The 15291-nt window shown below is 36.7% G+C and overlaps 1 protein-coding gene across 1 annotated transcript in view; it reads right to left on the bottom strand.

The window, feature by feature from the left end:
- The window catches only part of LOC107702444 (GDNF family receptor alpha-1-like), a 29119-nt gene extending 14559 nt beyond the window's left edge, over nucleotides 1-14560 (bottom strand). Inside the window, exons 1-3 of the mRNA XM_016504765.1 lie at nucleotides 14398-14560; nucleotides 13699-14007; nucleotides 13415-13498 (exon numbers count right to left, since the gene is read on the bottom strand). Of these exons, the coding sequence (XP_016360251.1) occupies nucleotides 13415-13498; nucleotides 13699-14007; nucleotides 14398-14458 (454 nt within the window). The 5' untranslated portion in view covers nucleotides 14459-14560. The remainder of the gene's footprint in view (nucleotides 1-13414; nucleotides 13499-13698; nucleotides 14008-14397) is intronic.
- Nucleotides 14561-15291: the final 731 nt, after the last annotated feature.

Genomic DNA, 15291 nt, shown 5'->3' with positions numbered 1-15291 from the left:
TTGTTCCTGTGTTTTTGGTTTTCTCTGTTTCCAACTGTTCAGATTTTCCAAAATACTCAAATTTGCAATCAGAGGCTAAAGATTTTACAACATTTCTCACCAAGACTCATTCCAAGACTAGATTATCAGATCTATTCATTTTATAGCGTTATATTCATTATGTATAACAACTGTCTAATTTGTTTCTTTATTTTTTTAGAAGATACATCTAAAACACTTAAGTTGATACTTCAGTGAAACATGAACTGAGAGCTTCATTAAATCTCCTCAGCTATGAAAGAGCAATAAAATTTATCTTTGGGTAGTTCTGTGTATTCAGTTCTTTTTAGAAATGAAGCTAATGAGTCGATTGGACCGTAACCTTCTATCAATTAATGAAAGTGCCGTTGCAGCAGAATGAGGGTTTGTTACAAGATGAACCCTGTCTGACCATCTCTGGGCTTTTTAATAAAGAGAGAACTGCTAGTTAAACAACACTATGAGCTCTGTGTAAAAGACTATCTGCTTAAACTGCTGTCCAGGGATGTTTAATGGCCCTCTGAAGCGATGCCTGCCAATGGCTGATCTCTGGAGCGCGCTTTAAAGGAATTAGCCAGTCCAATTGATATTTGAAAATATCCAGTGGATGTGGAGTCTATTGATTTATTGATGAGTGTCTTTTACCCAAAAGAAATTAATGAACGCACTGATCCGTGTATGTTTACAGAGCAGATCCATCTGAAGCTGATGCAGCTCTGCTCGGAAATACCGGCAGTTTGAGGCATCGATCAAATGACTGACGAGGTGAAAAGCAGGACTATATAATAAAATGTACATCAGTTTACTTCTCTCCAGAGATCATACCCTGAAATGTCTTCAAGAAGAGGCTGAAAAGATGACAGTCTTCTTCAACATGCTTTCAATTACCTCTCTATGCATGGGTAGTTCTTAACCAAACAAGTACGGTATGTTACTTCAGCAAACATTCTGCCAATTCTTTTTATAGTTAAAAAAAATTCAAATGTTCGACCTGTTGCTTTTTAGGTCATTGATATTATTAAAAATATTAAAGGTGCTGTATGTAGGATTGCCTAGTGGTTGAACTAGGTATTGCAGTCCAAATTCAAAATATTGGAGAGGGTTTTTTTCACCGGCCCCTCCTCCTCAGACTTGACTTACACACAGGTTGCCAGATTGACGACACCAACAGGAATTGAACCCTTTTGTTTGGCAGCTTCCATGACTGAAATTAAACACGCTGTGTTTTCTGCCAACTGGCAACCCGGGGTACCGAAATACAATTGGATAAACTGGCAGTGGGCGGGTTACACAGACCAAAACAGAGACAGACACTCCGACACGGAACGCACATTTTCAAAGGAGAATAACTGACTGTAGCATTGTTTTTCAGATAAAACAAGTATGTAAACTTAGCATGTTTCTTAAATATCTGCAAACATATTGTGGTATTTTTATGCTTTAGTTGAGTCAAAAACTTACACACAGCACCTTTAATATTGGCATATAGTATACTGGCTGTTCTAAACTGTTTTTTTTAAATATATATATATATAATGTATCGAAAAAGTCAATATTTACTTTGTTTAAATCAATTTAGTAATTAAAATAAATATATATTTTAATATTTAACTTTAATCAAAGTTAAATAATGTTCTCTAGCACGTTTGTTTTTGATGTAGCAAAATTAGTATTTAGTATGTTGAAATGGTTTTGGTAACTTTTAAAATCATTGTATGGTGACCTGGTAATCTGATGGGTAGTTTACAATAGAGATTGTGAACTGCTGACCCCTAACAGGCTGATGTAATGGACACTTTAGCCAGTTCCCGACAGCGCTGGCATATTGATATGACCTCAAATAATTACCAGAACCGGAGAGATTTGGGGGTCCAGTGGTGTATTTGATACTCCAGTGGTACCGTGAAATTCCAGCAACGTCTGGGAGCTGCTATTGTAACAGTGACAATGGAGGGAGTCACGTGACTCTGGATGTTTGACTATGTGTGTTTTGGAAGCGAGAGACGGAAAGCTTTAAGGAGCTTGAGACTGTTTGAGTAAATGATGACTAGGGGCTATGTGTGTGTGTGTGTGTGTGTGTGTGTGTGGCTGTGCATGTCCAACCGCCAAGCAATTAAACGGCATCAAATCTCATGAGTGTAATTAATAAAGAGTACAGTGTTGATGGCTTTCAATCCAGAAGAAAAATCAATGTCTAATAAAACATAAAACTGGTATTTGATGTTTTACCATCAACAACTGCCAAGTAATTTCCCTCTGGGGCTCTGCCTTCAATTTACATACATTAGCAGTAAAACATACAAGCCACTATTTATTAATCTGTGAGAAACGGAGCCAAGACTGAGCCATTAATAAATTGAGAATGAAAGAACGATGCATGCGGGGTGTAAAATGAACACTCACTGAGTGCCAAATGCATGTCAGATTGCCTTTGGCAGCTAAATAATATGGAGATTCTCATCAGTTTGCCGGTAAATTTAACAGGAGCTGCAACATAAGACGGGATTTCACTTGAATTCAAAGAATGATCATCTGACCTTCACGGATGTGAGAGATTCGAATCAAAGATATACAGCTGCTACAACTCACACATCCTGTAACAATTTTTCTCTTCATAGGATTACCTAGGATGCTCAAAGTGTCTATTTATATGTGGAATTGCATACGATATAGCATATAATGCTGTGAATTATACAGTGGTGTGCTGTTACTCAGATGCATGGGAAAAAATTTTATAGGGACAAATGTGTAAGTAGTAGTAATACTACTAATAATAATGCAAACTGATTTGTTTATTATTTTAAATATTATAATATTTGAATTTTTATTTGAATATTATTATTTGAATATTTGTCACACATTTGTCTGTATGACGGTGGTCCTTTTTTCTTATTTGTAAGAGAACATGATATTGTATAATTTCCAGGCAACATAAGACATAATTTATACTGAATTAAAATAATGATTATTTGACCTTCACTGATGTGAGAGAGTCAAATCAAAGAAATACCAATGTTGCAACTTGTCTTGTCCTGTAACAATTTTTGTTAACCTTTTTTTATATATATGATCTGGCATATAATGCTGAGAATTATACAATGGACATGTGATGTTACAAATATGCAAGGGAAAAACTAAATACCACAGTCATAGGGACAAAAATGTTGCACAATAATAATAATAATAATGAGGATAATGCAAAATGCTTTTTAAAATTATTTTATTATTATTAAATATTTTTGGTCCTTATTTTAAGCTATTTTCCCTAATTTGTAATAGAACATGCCATATATAATTTCAATGCTTATAAAAAATGCAAGGCTTGTAAAAACAATCCTCAATGCATCTTTCGTTGGAAGGTACAAAAATCATTTTAGACCCTGCATTCATCCTTTTGTGCCACACCTCCCTTTGTTCACAGATAAACATTTCATTATAGTTAAAATCAGCACAGTAACATTGAAGCGGGCTCCAAATCAGACTAGTTTGGACATGAACATAAATGTTTTTCCATAAAAAGAACTTGAATGGCTTATAAGGAGACAGAGAAAAGGAGCTAAAGTGAGCTACAGATATATAATATGTGATAAATCCACTGATGAATGCAGGCAGTCTTAAAAGAGAGGGAGGGGGTGGTTGCGTTCCCCTCCCATACACATTCCCACAATATTGGACTCAGGAAATGATAACTATAGGCTTCATACATCACAAACAGTGAAGCACACATCCACAGCGGGGGATCAGTCCTTAGGGACTGACAGCATAGAGCTGTCAACCCAGCCCATTAGAATAAAGGATTTCCTCTTTCTCTCGCTAGGCTTCTCTCCAAAATCCACTCCAAAGGATTTGTATTATATATGTTTGACAGCCGATACACTCTCATGGTCTATTCAGTCTGTACTCTTCTGCTGTGTGTGGGGGTTTGAGTCTTTCTGTGTGTGTGTGTGTGTGTGTGTGTGTGTGTGTGTGTGTGTGTCTGTGTGTGTGTGTGTGGGTCATTGTATGTCCTTAATCTCAGCGGTGAGAGATGACGTGACTTTAGGTGACCTGAAATGCTTACGGTCACGCAAGCTCTAGAAGTGCAAGCACATTGTGATCGGGTTAAAAAAACATAGGCAGCGGTGACGTTTATAAATACCGCATTAGATATCAACAGCATTAGATGTGAAAATATGAACAGTTAGTGCTCTGCTTTTAACCTGTTTAATGATGTGTAGTTAATAACACTAATCTTTTATTATGACAAGGTCAATGACATACAGATACAGCTTTATGAGTTATGACCTTCTCAGCCCGTCATGTTTCAAAAATTATGATTCAGAACATAGCATGTCCTTTCATACATGAATGCAATAGAGGAGTGATATTTATTCAGCTGTTTTCGCTCAATAGAAAACTGCATTGTCTTTTAGGGAGAAATAGTGGCGTGGATTTGAAAGCAAATTGATTCTTTGATTCATTGGGAATTGAAAGTCAGTTGCATTCATTACCTCGATCAAACTACATATTACAGAACAGCTGTAACAAGGAATTTGAATCATTTTAAATCTATTCTTTTAATTCCATTTACCAAAAAGAGTCATTCAGTTTCACTCACCAATAAATTGGTTGACTCTTTAAGTTAAACCATTACAAGTATTTGTTTACGAACAGATTCATTCAAGAACTGTTTATGACTGAAACACCATAACAATATTAATTTTAAACAAAGATTTTTAAAAGTGGCAGCTAAACTATCATAACAGCACATAAAAAGGTGAGGATTTTCTCATATGTACTCACATTTACTCTATGTAGTTTCAACTCAAGACTGAATGCTTGCTAAAATAGGTTTATTTATTATACGCTAATTTATTTTTATATATTGTACTTTATTGCACTTTTAGGAACCGTTCACACAGAAAACATTTTTTATTTGAAAAATGTGAAACATTGGTCAATAGTCAAATACTTCTGTTTAGCACATTTACGTAGAAAACTATGAAAAAGTGTTGCAGTGGAATTGAAAAATGTTCAACGGCTCCTTAATGTCACAATTTGCCTCCTTTCCTTTCTTAAGAATCAAGAAAATTAGCCTGAATAAGCTTTGGATATCAAAATTTCTTGAATCAAACAAATCTTTTTTATGCATTGCTTTTATGCTGCACCAGAGTGTTTTGATTTTTTGCCTTTTTCTATGAATTTTCCTCCTTTTTGTCACACTTGACAGAGTTACTGATGCTGAATGATTTGTAATCAACCATCCAGACATTTGTAATTACCAACGCTTATGAGCTGTACACAGCACAGCATGCACAAGCTTTAAATCATTTCAATCATTTTTGCCTCCAGCAATCATCAAGCTGTTTACGTGTTTTCTGACAAGGTCAACATATTTCTCATAGCGTGAGATGAAGGGGAATTAGGACAATTGATTTGTGTGTTTCTCAGTGTTTACATGCTTATCTCATAGCAGAGTTGTATTATCTAATGTGGAAAACAGTCTATTTCTATACAAACATGAAGCGTTCTTTCTGTCTTTTCCTTGTGTGGCAGCTGGTTGGGATTCATGAACCGTACAGCCCTGGCATCCAATGATGTGAAATGAGATTGGAAATCAAATTGCACTTCCAAACAATAATTGCTGACAGGGCCATTTTTTCATGTTTAATAACCTCTTCCTCTCTTATAGGCTTTTTGCCATTCGTGCCAATACCACTGAAGGTTTGAATTGATTTTCTTAAAACAGACTATGGCAATTCAAATGAACATTACGCATATGAATTTCATCCTGCTGAATGTTTAAAGCAATGATAGGATTTACTGTCATTATGGAGACAATGAAATTATGGATCAAAACCGGCACTAAGTAAAACACATCCAGAATTAAATTAGCCAGGCGTTTTTAAAAATATATGTAATATTGAAAAGGATTTTAATTTGGTATCCATCAGATTCCTTCATAATTACCCCATTACTTCTTTCAATAGACTCTCTGTCTGTTTCACATTCAGTCAAATTATTTCTCTGCATGAGTGGCGTGACTGAATACAACCAAATTTATGCAAATTATGAAAGGAAGCATACCATCTTGCATGAGAAGAGAACGTGGTCTCTCTGCTCTCAATGCATCTCAGTTCTCTTAGAAGACAGGGCCACATGGGACTTTTTACTACATTCTGGACCAGGGGTGCGTTTCCCAAAAGCAACTATGGTCACAAGTTCCGTCGTTACCAATAGATTTCAATGGAACTAACTACCATAGTTAGCTAACGATGCTTTTGGGAAACGCACCCCAGCCTGAGGGTGTGAATAATTCAGATGGCCAGGGCAACCTCAGTTCTGTGTGTGAGAGAAAATGGACGCCACTATATCTCTATCTCTCTTTCCTGTGAGATAGTGCATTGCAGTTGTAAGGGCATCAGAAACAGTCAGGGATGTGTATTTCATTTCCATATAGTAGACCTGTTTGACATAAACCAATGATACATTTGCACCTTTTAAGCATTTACACACACACACACATAAATACACTGCTGTTCAAAAGTTTGGAGCCAGTGAGGTTTTTTTTAATTAATAATGCATTTTATTCGGCAAGGATGTATTAAATTAATCTCAAATGACAGTAAAGACTTTTGAATTTTGCCATAAATATTAGCAAAGAAAGAATCATGATCCTTAAAGACTTGTGGGCTTTTCAAAGTTTTCACAAAAAAAAAAAAAATAAGCAGCACAATATTACTAATAATAAAATAACAGAAATGTGCACTTCTGAAGGATCATGTGACACTGAAGACTGGAGTAATGGCTGCTGAAAATTCTGCTTTGCATCACACAAATAAAATTGTAATAATATTTCACAGTATTACGGTTTTTACTTTTTTCTGATGAAATAAGTGCGGCCTTAGTAAGCATAAGATACTTCTTTCAAAAACATTAAAAAATCTCATAGATACTTTTTTTGAACATTTGAACAGTAGTGTATATGTATATAATATGTATGTATAATATACTGTATATATAATCAAATGCTATATATACAAAACAAAATTGCTCATTTTGACATAACATATGATTGTGAGTAGCTTGTATAGCATAGTGAGATAAATGAATAGCTATTTGCGATCACCCTATTATTGACAAGCCTGCAGACCAAAGCTGGGACATGAGAAAATCAATTAACAAGGCATGGAACAAGATTCATGTCTAAACTGGTAGGAGTAGCTGATAGCAAAACATCTTCTCTTCCAGCCTTCACTATGATCTTTGGTTCCACGCATTTATTTGACCCTTATGTTCACTCCAAGAGACACTTTACCCCAAAATTTAATTTTGTCAGCATTTACCCTCATGTCGTTTTGAGCTTGTATGACTTTCTTTTTTTCTGTGGAACACAAAAGATATTTTGAAGAATGTTTCAACAGTTCCAAGTCGGATACATACACAAAATCTTCCACAGAAGAAAAAGTCATACAGATTTGGAAAGACATGAGGGTGAGTAAATTAATTTTGAAACTGTTCTCTTTGTCTTCATTGCTCCAGCTCTTCACTGATCAGGTGGCACAACTCTCGCTCTACAGTGACAGTATGATCATTCTTTGTCTCTCATGACCGCTTCTTTATTGATTTATGGAAAGGACCGTTTTAATTCAAACACTGCCAGGCGAATATATTCCAGTGGTTATTTGGTCTGAATATCTCATGATTAGGGGTGGAACGGTTCAACTTTTTCATGGTTCGGTTTGTATCACGGTTTTAGTCACGGTTTCGGTACGGTTCGGTATGTGCTATGTTTAGGGGAAAACTATACTGTCAAATAAAAATAAAGAAAATAAGAATAATCTATCTAACTACAAGCAACAGCACAAGTAAATACAATAGAGTAAAGATACAAATAAAATGAACAGTGATTTTCAGGTTAATTTGTCCATTCAAACACAATACTTCAGAGAGAGCTTAATATTTGCGCGCGTTCTGAGACACAGGTTTGCGCGCTTCGGATGAGCGCATGCACAAATCGCGTCCTCTGGCTCTTAAATGTTTAAACTGGCAAAGCTTAAATGAGTTTAGTTCAAACACAGATATCAACGTGTGCTGTTCAGGTCTCACCTGTGTGCGCGCGCTATCAGCACCCGGGTGATCATGACAGAATAAATGACTTCTCATATTCCAAGCTGTTGTTGTAATGTACTGGGAAGCCAGAATGCGCATCCATCAACAGAAACATACATTAGCCGAACCCTGTTTTTTTTACGTTATTTATAAGAAACCATATTACAGATGCGTTGCCAGATTTAAGTTGAACCGCGGTCCTAGCGCATGCCGAACCGTGTGTGGAGAACCGTACGGTTCGATTTTTTTCCACGAACCGTTCCACCCCTACTCATGATTAATGGCACAATAAACATGTTTCTTTTGCCATAGCACTGAAAGACAAAGAAGTAAGGCCATTAATGTTTTAGACATATAAAGGAACCCAAAACTGACAATTCTGTCATCATTTACTCATGTTGTTCCAAACCTTATTGCTTCATTGAATGCACAAAAGCAATGCTCCTCAGAAGAAAGAAAGTCATACAGGTTTGGAATGACATAAAGGTGAGTAAATGATGACAGAGTGTTCATTTTTGGGTAAATGATCACAATCCCTTTAACTGTGGAAAACCTAACAAGCTTTAAGCATCCCATCAAGTTGCCTGCCTACTGGCAACCATTGTACAATTCAGTACAATTCAATTCTGCCCAACCCTTTTGGCTACTTTTTCACTAAACAGGGCATGTCTTTCATCTTTCACAAGGCTGATCTTCCCCCTCCCTTTTTTTGTGATCCCATGGCTGAAGAGGATCTGCTACTAAAGCCCCAAACCCACAAAGCTATGTAGAGCTGGAGGGTGTGCCATCAAATAATGAGGACAGAAAGTGCCTATACAGCAGATTGCATACAGACACATCCTGAACAAAGATTCTGCAGTTTCAACAATACCCATCAAACTGAGTCATCTAAGAGGCATCAAGTCTGCAACCCAGCTTCTCATAAACATGACATAAAATGTATGTGATTATTCGATCTGTTTTGACTGCTATTACCTCAGTGATGCACCTGTATGGAGAATAGTAAGTTTGTTAAAGTTTAAAATGCTAAGTTGGAGGGTGAATTGTCTTGCTCAGCAATTATTAGCTGCTTAATGTGGCCATTCATATTGATCTCAAGTTATGTTTCTGACAGGAAGTGTAACCTGAACACATTTACTGAAACACTGGTGTTTTTGCATTAGAGCCCAGGACAGCTACAATTAGATGAGCAGGCATTTCTGTTAGTCAGGACTATGAAAGGATTTCGAGAAAGCGGATACCTTGTTGACTATGTTTTGTCTCTTTGCTTGGCCTCATGTTTCCCTCAAGGATATTCAGTACTGTGTTTCAATGCTGTACACCAGACAAGTTCACAAGTCTCTGCCATAGAGTCTCTTCAAGTCGCTTGTCACAAGTTTAAGTGACATCTCCATTAAAATTAAAAACAATCCTAGTTATTAGAAATTGCTTGTGATGTTCCTTATTTGTAAGGCACTTTAGATTCAAGTGTCTCCTAAAGCATGGGTTTACAAACTGGGAAGTTCATCAAAAAATAGTAAGCCACTGAAACAAATTTGGCGTAAAAACGAATTTTCACTTAAAAATGGCTAATTTCACCAACAATTACAAAGAAACAGCAAATAATAAACTGAATTAAACATGTCTGAAATAGTATTTTCTTGTAAAAAATACTCCTTAATCTTTGTTTTATTAACAACTTACGTTGTAAAGAAAGAAATGAATAATTTTGCTTTCTAAAGAATGGTCAGAAATTAATCAGTTATTTTACTCTATTGACAGCCATAGTTTTATGTTCCTCTTCAGGTTCATACATATAGGCCTAATTGAGTATGAATGCCTACTGGTCTAATTCAATTTTGTCAGTCAAGTTTTCAATAGCCTATAGTTTATATTTTTTAGTGTAATTAAAAAATATATATAAATTATAGTTAGCACAAATTGCTCGTGACGTTTCTGATTTGTAAGTTACTTTGAATAAAAACATCTGCTACATGACTAAATGTAAATATACTGTAATCACTTACCAAGTCAAGATTCAAGTCGGTTTTTATGAGTCCAAGTCAAGTCTGAGAACAGTTTATTGACTGAAGTTGACTGATATATTTATAGTTTGTAAATATAACTGTAATGCTCACACAGCCCATCAACCGCCAACAGGGTTAATACACTGATCCAAAAATACCTAACAACTAGGCCTGGGCAATAAAACGGTATCGATATTTATCGACGGTACACCTTCTTCGATAGCGATATAAAAAAATGTTCGATATAGTGCACGATATAGTCACGTGCTATGAGTGACGCAGACAGCACACACAAACACGAACACATGCTGAATTGAGTGCTGTGACTGTGATGAGGAGATTGTGAATAACGAATAACTTCTAACTGACGAAGACCTGATGGTTGAAACGTTGCCGCAATAAATTCTTTTTATGGAGCAGTTACATCAGTGTGCGGACAATACGTTTGTATTTTTGCTAGAGATTGTGAATAAAAAATAATAATATTAGTAGAATTTAAAATAAACATTTGCATTTGAATGTTTGGAGTGCAAGTGAGCGTCATCAGTGGCGCACGAAATGCGGTGATGTTGTAAGTGACGTTGTTGCATTTTAATGTTTTGTTAGTCTAGCCCACGAGATGCGCCGCTGCTGTATTATGCATTCAAAATATTAGAGAAATACAGAAGCTCAATGCTGAGAAGATCTTGATTAGGTGAAAACCGAAACCAAGCTATTCACACAGAACGCATATTCAGCGCATTTTCAGACAGACAAATATGACTGCTGCACTCGTGTCTCACACAAGTGATGTAGACAGCCATGCAAAGTTAAAACTGTTTAAAATTTAGAAAACACGTCACGAACTTGTGGAGGTTTATTCCTTTCCACTGCGTCTAATATGTTTTTTAATGCAGTCTGTGTGAATGGCGCTTCGGCTCTTTGTATTAAGCAATGCATAAATACATGATGCTGTTTTGTTCATAATTGTTTATGCAATTTACGAAATTATATTTGATTTATATGAGTTAATTTAGACGTAATTTTTTATAGACAGTTATTTCCCTGCGCAGACATTATGTGCAGCATTATTTTTGCTCATTGCGCCCTCTTGTGGCCTCGGGATACGAGACAAAAGTTTCCTTAAAACCTATTTAATCTGCATATAAAACATTAGAAATTAGATATTTGTTTAATTTTTATTGTGTGTTTGACTGTTAAAACAAAATATATATATATTTGTTGTTTGTCTCAATAAATTGGGTTAATTTAAAAATACAGTGGTTAAATTTAAACATTTTTTTCTATTGCTCTTTGTTTTAAAAAAGGTTATAAAAAATGTCAATAATTATCGATACCGAACGATATGAAACATTATATCATTGATCAATTTTTTAGCTATATCGCCCAGCCCTACTAACAACTATTGGAATTTTGTGCTTGTTGGCACTGTGTGAACGAGCCTCAGACTTGAGTATCTATTTCTGCTGTGAACAGCCTGAAAACACCCACACAAGGTGTTGTATAGAGATGTCCCACTGAGAATAAGAGATTAGGGTCAGTTATTATTGGGGTCCTGTGTGTGGGCTGATTCTGTGGTTAATGACAGTAAATATAAAAGCACTTTATGGACAGGACACACAATGAACACTAACCAACCAAAGGTTTTTTGGCATATTAGCCACTGCTCAAGTTACTTCCTATCTCTTTCTCTCTCCAAACTATTGTGTTAAAAAATGGGTTTGCGGCTAGTCTTGGTTGATGCAGTTCATCATTTTGATATAAAGGGTTTTCAACAGTTTATTCGAACCTGTATAACCCTGACACTGCACCACCTCAAGAACGGGAACGTCTCTCCATCTGGGCCATGTAGAGATCTGGCCCAGCAGCTCTGGGTCTCTCAACCAAATCAGTTTTTATTGAAGCTGCACTGGCAGCGGCCATAAACATCCTGCTCAGTCCTGTAAAGCCCAGCTGTGAATTATTACTAGGGGTTGCTGGAACATGTCAAAACCGTTGCACCTTTTCCCACTATCTTTTGCTCTAGATATGCATGGAATAAATAAAGAGGTTCGCTGTGAGATTAATATTCAATTGCGTTGCATCCAAATATGAAAATAATTCAAATGAATGTCTCTCTCTTTCTGGTGATGTACAACACCTGTAGCTGGCTGTTAGATACACAAATGCACAGAAGCACAGCAATACAACAGCAAGCCTGTGATGTTCATTTCATAATAATGCTCTAATAGTACCAGACTGATGATTAAAGAATTAACAGCTGGTATATTTAAGCTTTTAAGCTTTTTTGTACATTCTGAATCCTTGACCGTATTGATTAACACTTCAGGAAAGAACAAGGCTGCAATCTCAGAAGCTGTGTCTCTTCTATGGCTTTATTGATTTGAAGTGGACCGAGGGGGAATGTAAGGGGAGGGTGTCTTGCATGTACTTTCATGTAATGCCCACATGTTCCTTATAGACCTACAGTATATGCATAATGAATCCAAACCTAATGCAAACAAAACCACAGACACTTGTTTTCTAATCAAAACCTATAGGGCTGCATCACATGCTTTTCAAAAAGGTAGGCAACTTAATTATGATGCCTTCTAAGATATTCAGTTTATATGAGCAATATACAATGATACAAACGGTGAAATGGCTGTTGGAGTTCTGTTGGACTCGGATTTCAACACTCTTATCAGCCAATCAGATTTGAGGACCAGAAAGAACTATTGTATATATATACAGTTGGCAGCGAGGCAACTCACTAGATTTTGGAACAGAGCTACTGCATGTCTGTCACCATGGAGATTTACTGCAGAACTTCCACAGTCAAGCACAACTTAGATTGAGAGATTCAGTAAGTGGTATCTTCAACACTAGCAGACCTCACAGTAGCTGAACAGGGGAGGAACAGCGCCATCTACAGGGCACGACTAAACCGTCGCCATCAAGCAGCACTTGTTCTGTTAGTCCTCTATAGGATTTTTTTTTCTTTTCCAAGGACATCAATGAAACCTGTTCACTCAAATCTCTAAAATCCATTACAAAGCACGCTTTCATAAATGACTGATGCAGGCAGGCCATTCGTAACATAAGCCAGCAGACATTTAAATTTAAATTCATTCATTCGGCAGACACTTTTATCCATAGCCAAATGAGCATATCTCAAGAACAAGGCAGGGAAAGAGGACATACACATATACCTAAGACATATTATGCACATTAAGCATACAGACAAAACAAAAAGCTGGCAAATGATTTGTACTCAGTGTGATAATTGTGAGGTGGAGATAAATTATCATCAGACTTACCTGATATTATTGGAGCCAGACGAAAAATATCAGACAAACGGCTGTTTACTGGCTCATACGGTGAGTCCTCTAGCAAGTCGTTGGCTGGAAGAGAAACACCAGCAAAGTACCAATAAGATAGTGTAGTAGAAATAGTAATTTAGCATGAAGAACCCAAACTCTTTACATGTATATTTCTTAGAACCAGCACTTTTGAACTTTTGGTTTGGGTTATTAAAGCTCTGAATGATTTCTACTGCATTTACAAGACTTAATTGGATTCTGTTGATCCTGGATCTGCTCACCCTGTAAACTTTGGTATATACTCCAGAAGATGCGCAGACAGTTTTTCTCTTTCTTCATTCCTCTCCTACACTTGCAGTCGTATAGAGGACTTTGCTTCATGGACTCTATGGCGTTCCGGCACTCGTCCTGCGCCTCGGGTTCAGCCAGCATGCTGAAGTTACCGGCTCTCCCGGCCACGCACTGTCTCATGGTTCGGTACTTAGTGCTGCAGCCGTACTTCGCCAAGCACTGTTCATGAGCCCTAACGCAGTCCAGCCGAACCGACCTAGACTGTGAGATCGCATCTGCCTTTGAGAAGTGCATTAAATCTGTGCAGGGAAAATACAAAGTTACAGATGTGAATGATTAAAACAGAATGTCTGGCACATTGTTACCACGATTTTCTAATGTTCCTAATTCAGGTGATAGCACTTACCTAGTTACTTTAGTGGACCCAATTCAAACAAATAGAGACAACTTATAGATATGATAAAAGACAAAACACGTAAAAATGTTTTTATTTCTTATTAATCCCTGAAATTTATAAAAATGTATCAAGTAATGATTAGGATTGAGAATTAATAATAATAATCTTAACAATCATAAAAAACATAGGCTATGTATGTTTCTGAATTACGGTAGGCTATTTGTCTATTGTAGGTTAGGTGTTACAGATGTAACGCGCAAACAAACACTAGAACACATGCATCGCAACTTACCAAGGACAGGCAACATTATCCAAAAAGTTGCGAATATCATCGTTGCTTTATTCAGATCCATTCAGAGAGCAGAGAAACTGGTTAAATACGATATAGAACAATTCCCACAATAAATCCATTGCGCGCCTGCAGCGCACTGGTGAGGAACAAGTGATCAGACATCATATACATCCGGACAGACTCCAACAAGCGCTCAGTGCTGCTCTGAGGGACACACCCCACGAGAACAGAATAAAAACCAATACTGAGTGTTCCGATATTGCGATAAAAACACTAATATCGCGAAATTGGGTTATATTTAACCTTTTGATATCTTCTTTATCATATCTTCAGCAATCGTTCAAAACATCGGTTTGTCTTAAAAGTGTATATGAACATGAATAAAAGAAAATTCCAAAATGATTTAAAGTTCATATCAGTCCACATCAACTGTCAGCGTGTGCTGTTGCGCGCTCAGTTGCCCGACAATATGCATGTAAGGTCGAAGTACGCGCACTAAGTGTGAAGATACTGCGCATGTGCCTGGATCTCTGGAGAAGGTCGGTCCTTTTGGCTCAGTTGGACAGTGAATATTCGCTGAGTAGGCACAATTAAGCACTTTACTTAATAAGACTTTTCCAAAGACTGTCCAAGCATAAATGGAATCCACTTTGCGATCCATAGCTATCTGACACACTGCGAATTTTTCACTGTCGAAGTTTTTTTTATTTTTTATGGTTATTTGACTTTCTTATATGACGTTGTAAACGAAATACTGCACATTTTGTGAGCGTCTTTTAATGTGTAAATCTATAATAACGTGATAAATAATATTTATGGTTTTTGTGCTGTTGTTCCGAGATAGACACTACTAGTTGAGGTTACCTCAGGTGAATGCGTCTGTTTAACACACTC

Source organism: Sinocyclocheilus anshuiensis, unplaced genomic scaffold, assembly GCF_001515605.1.
Source record: "Sinocyclocheilus anshuiensis isolate Anshui unplaced genomic scaffold, SAMN03320099.WGS_v1.1 scaffold190, whole genome shotgun sequence".
NCBI lineage: Eukaryota > Metazoa > Chordata > Actinopteri > Cypriniformes > Cyprinidae > Sinocyclocheilus > Sinocyclocheilus anshuiensis.
The sequence above is the reverse complement of the archived record's forward strand: the minus strand, read 5'-3'. Positions and strand labels throughout refer to the sequence as shown.